Here is a 20886-nt window from a genome sequence, read left to right on the forward strand (position 1 = left end):
ATCATTTTCATATTCTGTTCACCATATATCTGTGGCTCAATTTCACTATTATGTATTTAATACAGATTTAAAGGAAAAACTTATTGTAAATATACTTGTAGTGGATCACCATTTATTAGATTTCCAATGCTATACACAAGTCTCAATCAGTTGAACATATTTTATTCTGTCACAACAGCTGTTTTGATGATATATGCTCAAAAGGGCCTCATCCAATAAAAGCCAATGGGAGTCCTTCCCACAAGATCTGGATCAGACTCTAAGGGCATTGTTACTGATAGAAAAAGCAAGCTTTTATAAAGGAACGTGGAAACTACCTTCTTCAAAATAATTCAAGCAGGGTTAGTTCGAATCTGTAGATTCTGTAATAATCAAGCCTAGGAGACAAATAAACCGTCAATACAGGAAAGAACTTGTCAAACGCTTATATTTAATGAAAGTCTCTCTTCAATCATCTTCCCAACATTAATTTCAATTAAATACATTTTTAAAAATTTCCATCCCATATTAACTAATGTTTCCACTGTTAATTTATAAATCTCATACAAACTTTTGAACATGTGGTTAGCTGCAATGACATTTATTTAAAATATAAAAAGCAATTCTACATATTTTGTATTTCATTTTCTGGCTGTCTTCAATCTGTGTAATCAGGTTATAACTAAGTCATTAAAACCCTAAACAATTCTCATACGTTATACAAATTAAATTGTTTTTATTTTACCTCCACTTTGACTAAGGTGACCAAATACAAAACCACTCTAGCTTTTATGTTAAGTGTCCATCTGTTTTGGGTGCTAACCATTAGTTCAAATGTATTCTGTTTTTTAAAAATTCTGGCTGTATTTTACTCAGCATTTACATTTTGCATTTTGTATTTTACTCAGCATTTAAATTACAGCATTTTGTAATGAACTACAGTACAAATGGAAGAAAGAGGTAATAAATCTTGCATAAACTGTTAGTTCAAAATTACACAAATAACTAAGCGTATCATTTGTTTTTAAACAGTTGCAAAACCAAAAATACAGGCCCAGCCAACTTTATTTAAATATTATTGGGCTCATTTAATATGAACTGTATGTCATGCTTCATGCATAATTTTCAGTCAGCACACTATTTTGACATTTAGGTGAAGATTGCTGATTGCTGTTGAGATTTTTTTCTTGATTAAATATATTTATTTTTATTGCCAAATCAGCTGTGGTATTTACTACCCTAAGCAATTCTGTTTATCACAGTGAAGGATGGTACAGATTTATATTGCTGCCCATGACTACTCTTCAAAATAGGAATTAAACATCACATGCAAAACAACACTAAAACCTAAATAAGCAATGGTTCCTATATTTCTTTCTGAAGTTTAGCTAATGGTACAAGGATCATCGCTGCTTGGCTTCACTTCCCCTTCCAACAATAAATTCATCACAGCTTTAGTCAAGTAGCTGCATGTTCCTCTTTTTCCCATTGGGGGAGTGTTGTAAAATGAAGTCATGTCATCCTATAAAAACAAAAACAAAAAAGTGTATTTTTCTAACGAAGTGTTGATTGATAAGAATCAAGTTTAACCCTTGATAAAGAGTAAGTTAATTGAAACCATTTTATAGGTGAAAAGTGCAATTCTCATTATTGATTTTGAAAGTCTTTTTGTATGACACACTCATTGTTCAATTAGTTGTCAAACAGGAATTTTAAAATCTAAGATTTTTCTAAAGGTACAATATGTACATGTTCAATTGCTTAAAGACTTTCTTGGAAATCTTAGCGTGTACCTATTCGGGCACAGTTTTGTGAAAGAATATATTACATAATCTGGTCACATAATTTCCTCTTTATTTCCTAATGACAGGTCAGTTTCTTCACATTGTTTGCAAAACATATTAGTTAGGTAATCTCTCTTCAAACATTATAGTGGGGCTGGTTTCAACTCCATGACTAAGGTTGTGTTTAAAAATGCAGTTAAAGTATGGGACTTACTCCATTAACCTTAGAAGAAAAAACAAATATTTTCTTCCTAGACTCGCATCACATAAGAGTCCAGGTATTTTAAAAGCTCAATTAGGGATGATATGAAAAATTTGATGACTTACTTATACTTAGGCCATGTTTACATTACAGAGACTATAGCAGCATAGATACAGCACAGTAGCTACGCCTGCGTCATCCCTTAGTGTAGACCAGGGATCGGCAACCTTTGGCACATGGCCCGTCAGGGAAATCCGCTGGCAGTCCAGGACTGTTTGTTTATCTGCAGGTTCAGCCGACTGCAGCTCCCACTGGCTCAGTTCGCCATTCCAGGCCAATGGGGACTGCGGGAAGCGGCGACCAGCACATCCCTTGGCCCACGCTGCTTCCTGCAGCCCCCATTGGACTGGAACGGCAAACTGCGGCCAGTGGGAGCTGCAATCAGCCAAATTTGTGGATGCTGCAGGTAAACAAACCGTCTCAGACCGCCACCGGATTTCCTTGATGGGCCGCGTGCCAAAGATTGCCGATCCCTGGTGGAGACACAGCCTTCAGTGACAGAAAGGGTCTTTCCATCACTCTAGGAACACTAGCATCCGGAGTGATGGCAGCTAGGTCGACAGAAGCCTTCTTCTGTTGACCTGGCTACGTCTACACTGGAGGTTAGGTCAGCATAACTATGGCACTCAAGGGTATGGATTTTTACCCCTGACCTTTCTTGCTACATCAACCTCAAATTTAAATGTAAGCCAGGCCTTATTTGTGAGGCTATTGTCTAATATTATACATGAAAGAAGAAGTAATTTTTAAAGGTCCTGATTTAGTAAGGTAGTTAGGAATATTATAAGTACCTTGCTGAATCAAGGCCAGAGTTTGTGAAAAAACCTGAACTAAGGATTTTCTGTATTTTTAGTGTATGTTTTGGGAATGAATGTAAGGCACCTTAATTCTGTGTGAAGCTTTCTGTGCTGGAATAATTATTAATAGGGAAGTATTAATAGAAAAGTACTAAGTAGAGCTGGTCAGGAATTTTTTGATAGAAGGATTTCTCATTGGGAAATGTCGCTTCATCTACACTGGAACTTTTTTGCTGAAACATATTTCTGGTCTGAGAGAGACACCCTCCCCAGCCTAGCTAACAGCCTAGTGGCTAGGGCACTCACTCAGACTGTGGGAGGTGCACAGACTTGAACCTGGGTCTCCCACATCCTGGGTGAATGCCCTAGCTTCTGTGCTATTAGCTAGGCTGGAGTGGGTGTCTCTGTTATGTTTTTTTCATGAAGGTTTCCAAAAGATCTTAGGTTGGTCCTGCTGTGGAACGTGAACATTTTTGAAACGTTGAGAATTTTCATGGGTGGATAAACAGTTTCCGATCCGGGTCTACTAAGTAGTGCATTCTGGCTTCAAACCACTAATTTATTTTATGTTAACAATTCTTACTCCTAAAACTAAGGAGCTAATTTAATACATTTTCTAAATCTAGGAGCTCTCTTCATAAACAATCATATAAAGTTCCATTAATTAGTATTTAAGGAAAATGCATTACTTATAACTATTGTTCTTCGAGAGTTGCCTGCGTGCATTCACAAGTTAGGGATTTGGCATCTCTAGTCTTGAGCTGTGGAACTATACAACAAAGCATTTTCCGCTGTGGGGCACTGTAGTGCTCTCCTGCTAAGATGACATCATTGGCTTAATATATATAAGGAGGAACCCACTCCTCATCTTGACCACCTCAGTTCCTTCTCCCTAGCCTACAGATTCCTAAGGCAGAGGGAAAGGTGGTAGGCAGCATGAATGCAGAGGTAGCTCTTGAAGAACAACTGTTATTAGTAAGTAACCTTCATTACTTCCTTAAGGGTCTCTGTGCATTCCTCTGTATGGGAGATTAGCACAGTGCCCCCACTCTCACCATAGACAGTGAAGGGCAAGGAGTTCTAGGGAAAAAACTGTAGCACCACTTTACCAAACAAAGCATTGGATCACTGTGCCACATCCAATTAGTAGTGCTTAGTGAATATATGAACAGAACTCCTTATTCTTTCTTTGCAAATCCCTACAATCGGGATCTGTCTCAGACATGCTACATCAGCAGCTACATAACGCGTCTTTAAACCCAGAGGTACCAGTTCTTTGGCCAATGTATAACAATGCTCAGTACACGTTTTAATTCAACGAGAAAGACTCTGTTTTCTCAGTGGCAACACATAATCTGTTAGATTTTCTGAAGGGCTTTGTAAGTGTGAAAGAAGATCAATTTTTATGAACTTACTGAGATGCCAGTTACATTTTAAAGATGGTGTCCCTAGCCTCTGCTTGCCAGAAGCTGGGAATGGGCAATGGGATGGATCACTTGATGATTACCTGTTCTGTTCACTCCCTCCGGGGCACCTGGCATTGGCCACGGTCAGAAGACAGGATACTGGGCTAGATGGACCTTTGGTCTGACTCAATATGGCCATTCTTATGTTGAAATCTAACCAACTTGGTTTGCCAATTGGATAACTTAATAGCCAATATAGAATGGTATCTAATAAGATAACCCCTTTTTACTGAGTCAGGGGAGTATTAGTTTTTTATAGTTTTAAACACTGGATTCTTTTCAGGTCAACTTTTAAATGGAAGAGTATTTCTCAAATCAGAACATTTGCTTATTCTTAACTAAATAACAACTTATTAATTCACCCAGAATCACATCAGTATATAGGCAACGGTTCACCACTAAAGTATAGATACAACCAGTGTTCTAGGTCTATACTACACATCCAGTCGTCTTGCAAGCAGTTACCACATACTAGAATTGAGGCTCAGTAGTTACATCAAGAAACAGTGCAAATCACCAAGATTTCTTATTACATTTACTTACTATCATAAATTCTCAATTCCTAACATTTATCACACTTCCAAGGATGCACTTTTAAGAGTGTGATCACTACTCTTTGACTTGATTGATCAAAAAGGGACACGTTTAGAATAGTAAAAGCATTTACTTAAAGTTATGATTTTCAGTCATATGCCAGTTTGCTTGGACTTACAAAGGAGTTAAAATCTAAAATATGGTTACTTGAGGTCTCACCAGAGAGTGCAGACTACAGTTATTTATGTTAAAGGATAAAAGGGGAAATACAATCTTTGAAATGAAATCTAACCGCTTGTTGTTATCCTTCTTAACTCTGAGATGGGAGAAGAGTCCTTTCCACACAGCTAGTCCAAGTGTCAGTTGCACTCAAGATTCTGCAGCTACTTGATGGGTTCAGTCAACTTTCTTGAGCACTTGGTGACTTCAGCTTTATATACCTTAGTTTTAGGGCTTGATGGAGGTGACCATCCTCTGATTTCTATTGGGTACGTGCCCAGTAAATGCTCAGATTTCAGCTCTTTCAGTTTTTCTGTTGCTTCCATCAGTATCCAGTAAACAACAAGTGGTTAGATTGTTGGATCATATTAAAGAAGTTCTGTATTAAAATCACAAATGAGTTTGATTCCCCAGAGTTTAAATTCCAGGGTATTACTAATTAAGAGGTCTCTTGGTTTTTGGTACTGTTTCTCTCCCTCTATGTGTGAAACTTGCAAGTTGCTAATTGTGTTAGTACATTCTAAGACAGAGTCTATTCTCAAAGCAATTTGCAGAGAGAGAGACTCAAAGCAATACTCTGTAACAACAGAAACAGCACCTAGAGACTCCCTGCCCTTTTGTTGTATTAACAATTGTGATTAAAATAGAGATAGAGGATGTATGTGGATGGATGCTTGGTGTGAATGATCAGGGAGGTGCCAGCCTAAGAATCCAGTGTCCATCGGCTGAAGAAGGCGTCAAGTGGAAATAACCAGAGGACCCCCCCGGAGGGCAGACTGGAATCCACCCAACAGCCTCAAGAATGGGAGAACCAAAGAACAAGATAACATCTTGGAGCCGTCAGGAATGTGCTATCTGCTGATTGATTCAGCAACAGCATGATGAAGCAATTCCCATAGACTGGCATAGGAAGAAATTCCTATAAAAATAGACTCTAAAAAGTGAGAACTTTGGGGTCTGATTCTGCAAACCAACTTCCAGGAGCATCAGATGAGCATCTGACAAGGCCCTGTTCCCTCCTCATGTCCAGGCCACCTGGCCAGTGGCTTGGCATGAGCAACTCTAAGGCTGGTAACTATGATAACAACCTTGCAGAACCTGTGTATGTGTGTGTTTGTATGAATGAATGTGTGAATAAATATGAGATTGAATGGAATGTTATAACTATAACTAACTGCTTACTATGATTCTTTCTGTATTCACAATAAATGTGGTATTTTGCCTTTTTCCCTTTAATAAGATCCTGCTGGTTTTTATTTTATTGGTATAACAAGATTTCATTTCAAAGACTGTATTCACATCTAGAAGGATATTGATCTGACTCACAAGGCAATCAGATGTGCAGCTTTTAATCTGCAGTGAGATTACTCATGGTATATTTGGTTTACAAGGAAAACAATATACAGTTTAACATGTAGTTTGGATTTCTTGGGGTAACAGGCAGTTTGCCTAATTTGACCTTCATTCTTAGTCAGTCATTTCTATTTGTCTTAACTTGCTGCTTCCCCACCCACCTCTTGATCCACTCACAATGTGCAACAGGTCACTTTGTATAAGAAAGCAGGGTGTGACTCTTGCTTGATAACTTAGGGTATGTCTATACAGCAACTAGACACCCACGACTGGCCCATGCCAGCTGACTCAGGCTTGTGGGGCTCTGACTGCGAGGCTATTTTATTGCTGTGTAGACTTCTGGGCTTGGGCTCCAGTCTGAGTCAGAACGTCTACACTGTAATTTTATAGCTCTGTGAGCTCGAGTCGATTGACCCACAGTCTGAGGCAAGCAGTGGCAACAACTAATTAACTATACTATAAGGAACTAACCAAGAACTAACTACAAGAAGATAGGCTAATTAACTCATGTGCACGAGAGGTAGTTCAGTTTTGCTCTCTGCAGTGGTGGTGAAGGAATTGAGATGGTCAGAGGTACTCTTTCCTTATGTAGATGGATCCAATCATGTCATCCTAGCATGAGCACGCTACTGCTCTTCTCCATTAGATAGAACTTTGGTATACAATTCTGTAGTTCACCACTAGAGGCATCAAATTCTGTAAGTGGGAATGTACAGAGGCCATTGCAGAAGAAAGACTTCTATATCATTTTGGAATATCTTCTTTAAAACTATTTAGGGACTTGTGGTTAATTAGAAACTAGTGCTGTTTCCTAAACTATTGATGAAGAAACAGCTCAGTAGGTTATGGCGACCTCCTCTAGAATCAATAATCAATGGGTAAACACTTTAGATGCAAAACTGAGTTTGTGTTACCACCAAAATGTTCTTGTTGAGGTCAGTTGAAGTTTCTGGGTACTCAGCACTTCTAAATATCTGGGCACTTATTTAGGTGCCTCAGTATGGATTTAGGATTCTAACTTCAGGCTGTTTTTAAATATCATATCCTGCATCTATTTAGATAACACCACCGCTTAGCTTCTTGCTCCCCTACCAAAGAGGAAACATTTCATTTTAAGACACCAACTTTTTCTAAGAATATTCAGGTTATTCCAGCTTTACCAAAACAATCAATCATTCTAACATTCAGTGAGCTAGGACACACTTTATTTCAAGCAACTTTGTGGGCTGGTTGTCTAGCCCTCAAGAAAAGGTCTTGAGTTCTCTGTAGTTACTTGGACATGGCCATGGCCATGTAGTGAGTACTTCTATTTTATCGGGATCAGTACTCACACCCTCTTGGGACACGATGTGACCCACATACTTCACTGAGGTTCTGCAGAACTGGCATTTGTCAATTGAAAGCTTCAACCATAATCCTCCAACCTATCAAGCACTTTAGGAAGTGTTTCTTCATTCTCCTCCAAGGTTCTTCCAAACACAATCAGGTCATCCAAATAAACTAACGCTTGCAGTAAATTCATGTCTCCCACAACTTTCCCCATAAGACACTGAAATGTGGCAGGTGCTCCAGAAATCCTTGTGGCATGCGTTCACACTGATAAAACCCTAATGGGCAGATGAAGGCTATCTTCTCCTTAACTTCTTCTCCCAGAGGGATCTGGTAGTATCCAATCTGAAGATCCAACACAGAACCACTGGCTTCCCAGCAAATGGTCTAAGGCATCTTGGACTCGAGGCATAGTGTACGGGTCAACCACAGTACGGCTGTTTAAGGTACGATAGTCAATACACATCTGAATTTTCTCATTCTTTTTATGGACCACCACAATGGGTGAGGTGTATGGTCTGCGGAACTCTGTAATGATGCCATTCATAGCCAGCTCCTGAAGATGTCGCACATCTTCCATCTCGGAGACAGCAATCCTCCTAGATCTCTCCCTGAGTCATGTAGTCTGATGTTGGGCTCTACTCCTTTTGCACATCCCACATCTCAATCTTGCAGTGAGAACACCTTGGATCTTTCACAAAGTTTCTTCCTCAGGCGATCCTTCCACTCCTCGGACATTGGTGAATCTCCAACGTCAAACTTTGCTGGGTCTATTGTTGGAACTTGAGTTTCACACTGGGGTTTTACAACTAATTCAGGCTCAAAGAGGTCTGTTATGTGTTGTCCTTGCTTCACAAGAACATCACAACTTGTTTCATTAGCAATCAGTATAATTACCTTTTCGTGGGCTTCCGCAGGTAGGGTCATGACTCCACTGGGGACCAGAACTCCTTCAGAGAACTCTCTTTCAACCAGCTGCTTTACCATTGCTATTGCCCTTTTACTGCCTTTCAGCTAGGTACTCATGACAAGCACCTCTTGCTCCATCCTTGCAGGCACTACTCAGGGAGTCATGCCTGTGTATTTCAGTGCCTCAATTGGTAGCTCAGATATCTCCTTTTTAGCACTCTCCATTTTCCTATACGCTTCAGCACAAAGCCTATGGATCATCAGGGTATGCAGGTACTGGTCCCCAGCCCATTGTCTGCAGTAATCCGCAAATACCTTGAAGAGACTGGAGTTGGTCCCTATCAGCACAGACACATCAGAGGTCCCTTTAGGGTCAAGGCATATTAAGGCAGCTGTGTCTATCTCTTCTCTTACCCCAGCAACCTCCTCTGGGAATTCCAGGTGCACTGTGACATATCCTTGGAAGGGATATTCATCCAGGCTGAGGCCACACAGACCAAGGCCAGTCAGTGGCTGTATAGGCAGATGCCTACGCATCTGTTGGTAGAATGACTGAAATATAATAGTCACTTGAGATCCAGTGTCAAGCACTGCTTTACACTCTGCCCCTTCAATCCTCACTGTGACCTCTGCTCAGGACCTTATCAGTCCTGTGGGGATCCCAGCTGGACAGTCTTTTCTGGGGGAATCTTCAAACCCTGCAGGCCTGGATGGTCCCTGTCCCCAGACCCTCTGGCAGGTACTGGATCTCTCCCAACTGATCCTCAGCTTTCCATACACTAAGGAGGGATTTTCTTCAGTATGGCACTTGGCAGCACTGTGCCCATCCTGACCACATCGGTAGCAGAAGAACTGTCCTTTCCCGCTTCGCCTGGGTGGGATGGTGGCTCTAAATGCTGACTTCTCAATCGCCACAGTTTGAGGCTCCTTATTCCTGGAAGTCTTAGCTCGGTCAATGATGCTTTGCAGCTCAGCTATCCATTCTGTCAGGACCTGCATTTGTTGGGCAAGTTCCTCTTTGGTGCTCACCATCAGTACACTGGGCGTTTGCAGTGGTGTTGTGCTGGCTGGCTCCAATGTTTGGGCTTCCTAAAACTTGCTGGCAGCCTGCCTTTCTTCCTCCTCTCTGATCTCTTTTATCAGCTGGGAGTAACTTGGGGGATGTTCCTGTCATTCTCTTAGCTGGAGATGAAGTAGAATCGGGTTCTGATACCGAGTTCCTCTTACAATTTGAGCCAGTCTGGTCTGATCCATCTGCTCAGCAGTCACTGCTCCCCTCATGACAGCTCTCTGAAGCAGTCTCTTCAGCCTCTGTATATAGGCTGAAGCCTTTTCACCCCTTTGCTGTTGGGAAATAAGGAACTTACAGTAGCTGTCTTCAGGGCCCTCTACGCTCCCAAAGGTGTGTTCAAGGGCCTCTAGGCAGTCCTTCACACTGACCCCAGGGTCAATGAGCTTCAGGGTGCGAATCACATCTAATGCTGGGCCACCAAGACTCTCTGTTAGACATCTTTGCTTTTCTGCATGTGGTATGGCCCACTCTTGCAGCATTTCAGTAGTATGCTCTAACCAGGATTCAAACTCCTCTTCCCCAGCAAATAACCTTAACTTATGACAAGAGTTTGAAGTAGCATGGGACAGCACAACTTTTTCCAGTGTTTGCCCAAGTGCTTTTGCCCCATCATCAGCCAAGGCTGTGGTCCCTGAGCTAGAGGCTGCTGAGCCGGGGCCCAACAAACCTGATATATTAGCCATTATACAAACAGTAGTTTCCTCAACATATAAACACAATTGTTTCCCAATGTAGTGGGTCATTCAACAGGTGCTTGTGAGGGGTACTGACCCAGGAATCCTGGATGAGACCCCCAAAATGTAACCCTTCTGCCCATCAGAGTTAGCAGCAACAAGGGCTGGGTTCAGTATCTAGGAGTTCCATTTCAATAACACAATGCAAAACCAGCTCGAGCCCCCACCCAGTGACCTGGGACAATTCCATACCACCCCCTGGGTGCCTCTAAGAGGCAATACTTCCCCTCTCGCAAGCACAGAGTCTGAGTGTAGCAAAAGACTTTTAATAAAAGAGGGAAACAATGACACATTACGTTGGGGAAACACCACGAACAGGATTCATAACACAAACCATGAGCAAAAGACCCACCCCCAAGTAAGTTTGGCAGTGTCCTTTTCCCATCAGGGTCTTAAGTCCAGCAACCCAACAGTCACCCTTCCCACTGATTCTGTCCTTGGTCAGTGCAGTCCCTAGAGTTCAGAAGTTCATCTGCAGAGTTTACCTCCCAGCCTGGGTTGAAGTGGGGGGAGGTATGGAGGCACCTTACATGCTCTGCTGCTCGGGTGAACAGCCAATTGACATACCCCTCCATGGGGTTCTACTGCAGTCTTCACCGCCAGCTGTGCCTCTCTGCTAGCCGTCCTGCTAGCCGCTCACCAATATGTCTTCAGGCTCCCTGCCCACTTAACAGCTCTCAGTGATTTCTCAGTAAGTTCAGCTCTTTAGTGATTTCAGGTGTTAGTAGGGGAGCCTCAGTGCTGGTGCACTCAGAACCACTAGTCCAAAGTAGGTCTAATGCTTAGACCTAAGTATCAGTAATTTCAGCTCCGCAGCATGTAACAAGACTCCTAATGGAGTCAAAATTAGCTCTGTTATTACACAGTGGAGAGAGGAAGGGTCAAAGTGGTGTTGAGGGCCCTCAGAAGGAGCCCACACTCCGAGGTACAAATACCTGTCCCCATCCTCTTCAGTTCACTAGGCTTTGGAACCCATGTCCCTTGCCTAGCGAGTGCTACTTATAAAATGCCAAGTACAGTTCAACTGTCCTTGATTCACATAACCAGGATAACAACAATTCTGCCCCAATCACAAAGAGACTGGGGATTCCACAGCATCCAAAGTGACCATTTGGGTGAGCAGTCCCATCATGCTGGGGGTGGGGGGCTGTGCCCAGGCAAATGAGATCAACCCCTGAAATCCTTTTCCACAGCTCACCACCAGATGTCAGGGTAGAGCTCATTCTGACTCTGCTTACACTTAAATAGAATTAAATTTCATGGATTCCATTTGGGAGTTCTGTATGTCTGTTTTATTTTCAGCCTCACACATTTACAATTTGTTACCAAATTTTGTCTTTGATTGAGAAGAACTCTAAATTTTACATGAAATGAATATTTTACTCACTTGCTTTTCAACTCCCTTTAGCCTGGTCTCATCTTTCTGGAAATAATGAAATGCTTCTTTCACCAGTTTGTCCAAATCCACTTTATCCTGAAACTCTAACTCAGGGTTTCTCTCCAAAATAAGAGATACAACCATTAACAACTAGAATAGAAAAAAAATAAACAAACACCTTTAATTTTAGGCCAGTTTGAAATCAGGTTACGTAAAAGATGACGTTGTAAACACAGGCTCATGCTTGAATCAAGCCATAAAGTGATTCGTGAAGAAACATCTTCATTATGGCAGTGTAAACAAATAATTTTTGAATTTCTATATATTGAAAAGGCAGAATTTTACGTAAAAATGTACGTTTGAAATTGATGAAGTAGGTAGAACAGTCAAAAGATCATTACAGTAATCTGAGCAAATAACCAATACTAGGGAATAGATAAAGGCTTAGCTGTAGGCAAGGGCAAGCATTTGTATAATCAGACACATTAAACAACTGAAATCTAGATGTCTTATCAATGGAATATGTATAAGCAACAAACAACAAATTTAAGTCAAAGGATCCTGAATTACTTGCAGCTATAACAGCATTTAAAATGGGAATAACTGACTTGCATGACTGTTTTGCAGGCCTTAAGGGTGTGACAAGCAATTGGTGGTGGAGTGCATATTGATCATTTGTGTCCTTGGGGACTCCAGGCCATATCTTTCAGCTGCAGGTTGAGATGTTGTACTCAACATGCCAGTAGTTGTTGGGCATGATCAAAACAGTTTTGAACTCCTGAGTGCCAGGGAATATCCAGGGACAGATTCATAGTTGCAGGCAAGAAATACTAGTGGCTGCACAGAGGCCAAATACTCTGGCAGCTATTGAAGGGAGAACTGCCCCCTGGTTTGCTCAGACAGCATGCCCAGGGCTTGGTTCTAGGGGTAAAAGTGCATAACAGGATGGCAGGACTCTATTGCCTCACTTTGTTAGCTGGTGGAGGTAGCTGGTGGTTAAATACTGTTGATTCATTGGGCAAGTGTGGCTCTTTGGACTGCCCAACAGAGATGGGAGGGAGGAGTCATCATCTGGCAGGTGGAACTGGTGTTTAGAACAGTTGGGCTCTGAAGAAAGGATCCCATGGCTTAAGCTGGGGGCTGCAAATAGTGCTATTTTGGAATTAGCTTTTTGTTTAAAAGTCTGCCGCTCCCCAGGCCCAGTATTATTAACGCTATGGCTACTGTTTGCTTTGTTTGGTGCAGTGTGGGGACCCCAACATCCTGAAATGCATTATCCAAATACATTAATGTGAACCTGCTTAATATAAAACACAAAAATCTGTGGAGACAGTGTCCTAAAAACTGCCATAGTAGTTTGGATCTGCAGGTGCTTATCTGTGATTTTAAGCCATTCCTGTTAATTCAATTCTCTGTGGGGTTCAGTTACTCTCTCTCAAAATTGTTACGAACAAGTCACATATATAAAACTTCTCTTACTCATATGATACTGACCTCTACAATAATTTGTCTGTATTCAGGCTGGTCAATATTTTGCAACATGTCTTCAACCAGAAGGGAAAAATTCATCTCATACATAGTCATATCAGATAGTGTTGGTTGCTGAAAAAGAAATAAAACAAATAATAAAATGCTGCATATATTTTAACCATTTGATTTCAATAAAAATAATTCTAATAGAACTGGTTGGATTATTTGTTGTGGATTATTTATCCAACATTAACAATTTGGGTTCTGTTGGATCAAAGGAGAAGCAAATTTCTAGTCAATGATAAAGGCAGTCTGTTAGGAGTCTAGTCTGAGATTTATTTTCCCCTTCAGAATATTAAAATATTTTCACTGCAGTTACAAGCAAATAGTAAACTCAAAGCTTCTTATATGTAAAGTCTTCTTCCAGCACCATATGTCCAATATGTTATTTTACACCTGGAATCCTTTGTTAGCTGTAGCAAACATTCCATGAAAAGAGAAGAAAAAGACAATGGCAATGCATTCAGTAATTTAAAAACCAATGTGCAACTCTCTAAATATTTTCTTTTTACCTGTGGTAAATATTTTTCTGCTACTATTACACCATTGGGGGTTCTCTCCAAGATTTGCCACACCCTGTCATAGAAACCATGGGGAGTTCGATTCAGAGAACCATCTATTTGACGTCTATTAAGCCAACATCTGTGGACAAAACAAAATGACTGAAGGGCTTGAAAAACCAATCTGTTTCAGATTCAAAACAAAGCTTTCTTTGTGGTTTAAATAAGCCATTAGGGTAAGCAACAACAGTAAATATCCATCAATGATACACACACAGTGTGTGTTGCATTTCCTGTTAAATATTTTAAATGGAAATAAAAATAGACCCTAAAGAGAACAAAAGCAAGATGATTTAGAGTCTGGAATGTTATCTTATTAACTGGTCTAACAAATTTAACACTTAAATCAATTTAACACAGAACAGGACATAGGCCAAATTAAACTCTGCTGTAACTTCACCGAAGTCAATGAAGTTACCAGGCACTAGGGAAGAATTTGACAGAACACCTATAATACATAAGAAAACATATATATGTTTAGGGAAAGCAAATTTGCCATTTAATTTACCGGAGATACAATTTGTCAGGCACATGTGTATGGCACCAAAATGTATACACGTTGCATAAAGAAGAAACCATGATCCATGCTAATACAACTACAGTATAAATTTTCCTTTATTATCCCCTCTACTGCATGTAATACAATTTACGGTACTAGTACAGCTTCCATATTAAACCCTGCAATTCCAAATTAGACTGCAAAAAGTGTACTAAGTTGAAGAGACATTTTTGCACGTTGTAATTTAAAAAAAATTGAAGTTGGTAAGCTGAAATTTTGTTGGTGCTTCATCCCAAATGTCCAGTGCTTTACAGCATTTGTAATTTTAAAGAAATTAAGAAACCTACATTTATGAAGTTGATTCTACAGTTAATTTAACAAAAAATCATAAGGGTTTAGTAGACTAGTGTAGTACAGTATTGCCAACCACAAACATTGAAAAATATGAGTCAGATCCCCCAGAATTATGAGATGAGCTTAATCATGAGATTTTAAAGGATAATAAATTTTGGATTCTGTTTATTTGTCATTCAGTTTTTGAGCCTTTAGTGGATCATATCTTCAAACTTTTCTTTGCAATTATAAAGGACTACAAATTTACGTTTCTTTTTAAAAGAAAGGTGAGATTATTACAAAAAAACATGACTCCCAGGGCTGGGGCTTTAAGAAAGACAAACACTGAAAGACTAGCAACAAAACTGTGAGAACTGGTAATGGTTGTAATGAGTAAATTCAGTTTATAAAATTAGTCTATGGTAGCAATATTTCATAGTTAGTTTATAATATTTCTATTTAAGTATTTATTTAAAAAAATTCTTTCCTAGCAGCAGTATAGTCTTCAGAGGTCTTCTCTTCGAAGGAGAAAATCTTTTCCCATGCAGCAGGAGTTTGTACAAGCTCTCTGTATTGAACTGAGAGAGCTTTCCTGAGAAACCAAACTAAACTCTGAGGGTAAGTGCTGTTTTCCTCAGTTATTTTAATATTAAGAAAAAGGAGTGCAGAAGAAAATGAATAGTGGACCAGGTGCCTCATTTCATACTTTATCTCTCAGCTCAAAGATATAGCTGTTTTATTAAAAATTAACAAGTCTTTTTTAGGAGAGCACTATGTCTAACCTGTATGCATGCGCCAGACATTGGCGGCAGAGAAGTCAGAAAACTAAATGTTATGAATTATTTGTATAGGTAACCAATTTGTATAGGTAACCTAAATTTTAATTAGTGCTGTGCTGAATAGTTTTCTATAATTGAACGAGCTGGTCCTGTTACTCTTAGAAAATTTATTACACCCTTACACTCCCACCTTATAACATTTTGAGTGTTTGAACAGAGTAACAGAATAGCCACCAGTTTCGGTTACCTTTACTCTCTGTGAAGAACGAAAGAGATATCTGTATTATTATTACGAATATTATATATACACCTCTGTTTATTTGATTACTGTGATGCCAGTAGCTACCTGGGATCAAAGAGTTTATTTAATTCTGGGTGGTTATACAGATCTGCAGGAAGGCAGGCAGTGGCTTTAGAGATAATCCTAGTCACGAGAACTTAAGGGAACAAGCCCTGTGAAGTCTCCCTCCAGGCATGCTGGAGCTTCAGGCGGAAGTCGGGCACAAAAGACTTTTTGAACTGTTAAATTCATGTATAAGAAGGGTTGCACTCAGAGATTTGGTATGTGAAAAGGGTCACCAGTACAAAAGTCTGAGAACCCCTGGTGTGGATGATGATGTATACAGTGACTGAAGAAACAACCAAAAGCCATTAAGAGTTCCCTGAATCAGCAGAGTCTAGAGGAGGAAAAGCTGCAGCTGGAAGAAAAGAAACTGGAGCTGGCCCAGTGCCAGCACGAGTAGAAACAGCACCACCGTGAGCAGGGTGTGAGAAAGAAGCTATGAAGATATGAATTGGACCTGAAGCTACAGCACAGTCAGTGCCTATCAATTTGGTAAGTGGGGACAGAGACTGAACACCAGCCTTAGGAGGCAGCATAGATTTTAAATGGTTACCTTGCTACAGGTATGGGAATGACATAGATGTATTTCTATATGCTTTGTAGGTGAACTGTGAAGTGAATGTATGGTATCTATCTCCTTTACTGACAGGGAAGACTGTCACCCATGGCCCAGAAGGACTATAGAAATTATGAGCCACGTAAGCAAGCCTTATTGCAAAAATTTAAACTAACACACAGCCTGTAAGAGGAAATTTGTAACCTCGGTCTCCCACATCAATTTGTGACCAGCATGGAGATAATGCCCTCAGCTTCTATCCTGCTCATTTGTGATGCACCAACTAAAAATGATCTCTCTGGCAGCTAATAAAAACCAGTGCTACAGCCTTAAAGGAGATGGTACATGTCAGACAATGTACCTGAGCTTGAGGATGGTGAGGAGACAGGGGATTTAAACAAGGAATAATTACAGCTCAGTAGGAGATCAACAAGCAGTCAATAAACCCTGCTCTGACTGGTGAAAACTCCTTAAGTAACTAGTCTTGGGATGTTGTTTGGTTCCTAGTGTCAGGCTAGGTGAGGAAAATCCTACACATCGAATGTCTATGGTATCAAATATTACTTTATTGTAAAGTTTCACACAAGGATTATGGGGCAATAGGGCAGAATTTTAGACGTAAAAGAAAATCAGAAAAATTGCAGACAGCTAAAAGAACAAACAAATCAATGTGTGTCTTCACTACCTCTGTATACATAATTAAGGCTATGTTTTAGCCACAGGTATTTTTAGTAAAAGTCATGGACAGATCATGGGCAGTAAACAAAAATTCACAGTTCGTGACCTGTCCATGACTTGTACTATATACCCCTGACTAAATCTTGGGACCAGATTTGTGCTAGGGGGGAGCAGCCCAGGACCTCCCCGCCTCCCGCCAGTGTTGCAGGGTGGGGGGCAGTGGTGCGCAGCCCTGGACCCCTGCAGGTGTTGGGGGGTTGGTGGGGCTGGCAGGCTCCCTACCCGGCTCCCCAGAAGTGGCGATATGTCCCTCCCTCAGCTCCTAGCTCCGCGTGCTGCCCTCGCCCCAAGCGCTCGCTCCGCAGCTCCAATTGGCTGGGTACTGTATCCAATGGGAGATGCGGGGGCGATGCCTTTGGGCAGAGGCAGCGCACAGAGCTAGGAGCTGATGGAGGGACATGTTGCCACCTCTGGGGAGCCCCCCGAGGTAAGCGCTGCCCAGAGTCCTCACCCCCTCCCACGCCTCAACCTCCTCCCATATGTACCCAAACTTCTGCTGCTGCTCCTGGGGGATGATGGGGTGCGGTGGCCCGAGACTGCCTCAGCAGCAGCTGGTACAGCTGCCCGAGCTGCTCAGGCGGCCCCCGGGCCAGCCACACCAGCCGCTGCAGAAGTCATGGAGGTCCCAGAAAGTCACGGAATCCCTGAATTCCATGACCTCCGTGACTGTCTCACAGCCTTATACATAATGTATGACTGAAACATTATTGATTGCAGATACCTAGTGATTTAAGATGCATACAATTTATTTCAGAAACACAAAGATTATGCAATCAATCTATTACGAATAGCAGCATGAGATACAAACTCAGATCTCATTACCTCCCTTGCTGCTGTGGCTGAAGAATATCCAACAGAAGCTGCTTCACTTCACTAGGCGACAGCCGGTATAAATCCATGGGTGGCATATCCCCAGCACGGATTTTTAGTTCATACTTCATAGCATGGATAATCCATCTGAAATATAAGAAGGAAAATATTTATTTATAGGACATTACAAAAACACATACCTTTTGAAATGTATGAAACAGAACTTTTTAATAACATAGTTCTCCTCTACCTGGCCAGATAGCTGGAGAAAAAACATCATGTGGTTCCTTTTGAGTTTAACTATATATGTTTATATAGGATTCTGAATTACAGAACATATGCTTTTTACTAGAAGACAAGAAAAGTGCACTTTCCTAAAACAAAATGGTCTGATACAATACCCCTACAGAACCCAGAAAGATCATTTTTATGTAACTTGGGCTGCCAAGAGATGCATCAATAACTAGGTCAACAAGATGCTATTATACCAATTTTACTTTGTGATGGAGTTTGTTCAGATTCCCACAGTGTATTTTATCCAAACTGAAAGTAGTACTGAAACAGTTTTAGGAGATGGGTTGTAAAATAATATTGTTGTACATGTGCCATTTACATGGAAAATATGCTTGCCCCATGAATTTCCTCTTATATCACTGACCTTTACTGAAAAAACATTACCTGTCCTCTGATATTAAAAAAGTCAGTTAATATTTAAAATTATTTTGCTGTTGTGATTTAATTAAAATAATTATGGAATCAATCATATTTTTCTGTTCAACATTCAGCCTTAGGTCTTAGGGAAGCAGAATTTGCAAACCATTAGAAAGGAGATGGAAAATGGCTTATTTTACATCTTACAGAGACAATTAAGTCCTACAGTCTTTAACTGAATAATGAATATGAAAAGACACTGTATTGCTAGGTCAATTTGGGAAGTAGGATTACTCAGCTACCCTGTTTTCTTACTAAGCACAGTTCCTTCAGCACACAGTGGTATTTGCTGTCACTAGTTAAAATAAATTTGACTAGCTCTGGCCCTCTAGGGCAGGCATCCTGTAACATTACACACAATAAAAGTAGTTTTAGGGCTTAGAGTCTCTGTCCAGTCACGATAGTGAAGGAATGAAGAGAGAATGAAATACACAAGTCTATTTCTAGCAAGTATTTCTTAGGGATTCACCTTTCACCATTGTATTCAACTTTCATACATACTTTGTTTAGAATACAACACATCCTCAAATTATTTAATGGTACCCAGTCTATTTATATAAACACATTTACAAGTCTTAAAACTTTGTAATTTCACAGATAAGAGTATCTATCTGTGATATTTCTGTGATGCCAGCAAGACTCCTACACCTGGACATATATTCTACATTGCTTTGCAGTGTAGAGCCTGATTAGGAGTCAAGAAATGGCCCAAAACAGGGAGAATAAATATGAATCAACAGGCAATGTAGGAATAACAGGCTATATAGTCTCTTCTTGGAAGAGAATTCACCGTGGTAAAGGAGAACAAATTGACAAGAGATTAAAAAGTTGTATCTGGAAACCTCCCAAACTAGTCCACTTTGTTCAGATATAACCACATTATAACCTCCTGACTCTCACTGATCAGCAGTTAATCACAAAGGTAGTCCCACTGATTTAAACTATGACTACTCATATCTATTTATTTAAAGGAAAGACAGGATAGCACATGATATCTGGTACTGAACACACTATTTAAGGTGTGCCTGTTATCCCTAATGATTTTGCATATTATCCTTCTCCATAAAAAACAGAGAAGGCTGGTATCCATAGTCACAAAAAAAGGGAAAATGGAAGAGTTGGTGTTTAAAATGCACTGTACTGTATAGGCATAGCTGAAAAAAGTGAGTTTCACCATACAGACACTGCTATCAATATTAGCTGCCATTTAAAAGAACCTGTATACAGTGTTGGTCTCAGCATATTAGAGAGACAAGATGGTTGAGGTAATAGCTTTTATTGGACCAGGGCCGGCTCTACCGTTTTTGCTATCCCAAGCAGCGTGCCGAATTGCCGCCGCCGTGAGTGGTTGAAGAGACAGAAGCTACCGCCAAATTGCCGCCGCAGGCGGCTGAAGAGAGAGGCTGCCGCAGAATTGCTGCCACCGAGGAAACGCCATAATGGCACACGGACTGCTGCCCCTTGCAGATCGCCGCCCCAAGCACCTGCTTGGAACGCTGGTGCCTGGGGCTGTCCCTGTATTGGACCAAGTTCTGCTGGTGAGACAGACAAGCTAATGAGCTTACACTGAGCTCTCTCTCAGGTCTGGGCAAGACCTTTGTGTAAGCTCGAAAGCATCTCTCCCACCAGCAGAAGTTGATCCCTTGCCTACCTTGTCTCTCTTTTAGAAGAACTGTCATAAAAAGCATAAAATGTTAAAAGCAAATTATATTTGGATTGTTTAATGGAATATTAAAACTGCTTATAAAAATTGGCATGTTTCCATTACAATACAGTATAAATTAGAATGACATTATTTGCTCACTGGAACTCATCTGGACTGAGTCACCTGTCTTCTACTTTACAGATTGAACACAAAATAAGAGCTTGTGTTTACTGTTTAGTTAGCCTCAACTTAATTGACATCTGACATCTTTCAGATATGTTCTTGAAAAGGCATTGCTGGCCCTGTATTCAAGAATGTAACTAATCAGTAAAATGGCACTTTTACACCATCAGTAGAGCATCACAATGTATTTTGATACATCACTGTTTATTGTTCATGCCTTTTTTAAATTAACTTTTTTTTAAATCATTATATAATGTGGTACTCAGATTTTATTAAATTTGGATGACTGTATCACTTTTTCTTTCTCTATAAGAAACTTAATATCAAGACTTCACTGAAACTTGGAAGCTATGTTTGGGTCTGGCACAAATGAAATGCCTCAA

At 40.5% G+C, this 20886-nt stretch overlaps 1 protein-coding gene across 6 annotated transcripts in view; it reads right to left on the reverse strand.

The window, feature by feature from the left end:
* Positions 1-410: 410 nt before the first annotated feature.
* The window catches only part of PHKB (phosphorylase kinase regulatory subunit beta), a 209795-nt gene continuing 189319 nt past the window's right edge, over positions 411-20886 (reverse strand). For all 6 annotated transcript variants that reach the window (XM_073307739.2, XM_073307737.2, XM_073307738.2 and 3 more), the window contains 5 exons: positions 17977-18111; positions 13859-13988; positions 13311-13418; positions 11826-11966; positions 411-1501 (listed from right to left, as the gene is read on the reverse strand). In XM_073307739.2, coding sequence (XP_073163840.1) covers positions 1364-1501; positions 11826-11966; positions 13311-13418; positions 13859-13988; positions 17977-18111 — 652 coding nt within the window. In that variant the 3' untranslated portion in view covers positions 411-1363. The remainder of the gene's footprint in view (positions 1502-11825; positions 11967-13310; positions 13419-13858; positions 13989-17976; positions 18112-20886) is intronic.

This window comes from Lepidochelys kempii, chromosome 12 (genome assembly GCF_965140285.1).
Source record: "Lepidochelys kempii isolate rLepKem1 chromosome 12, rLepKem1.hap1, whole genome shotgun sequence".
Taxonomy (NCBI): Eukaryota; Metazoa; Chordata; order Testudines; family Cheloniidae; genus Lepidochelys; species Lepidochelys kempii.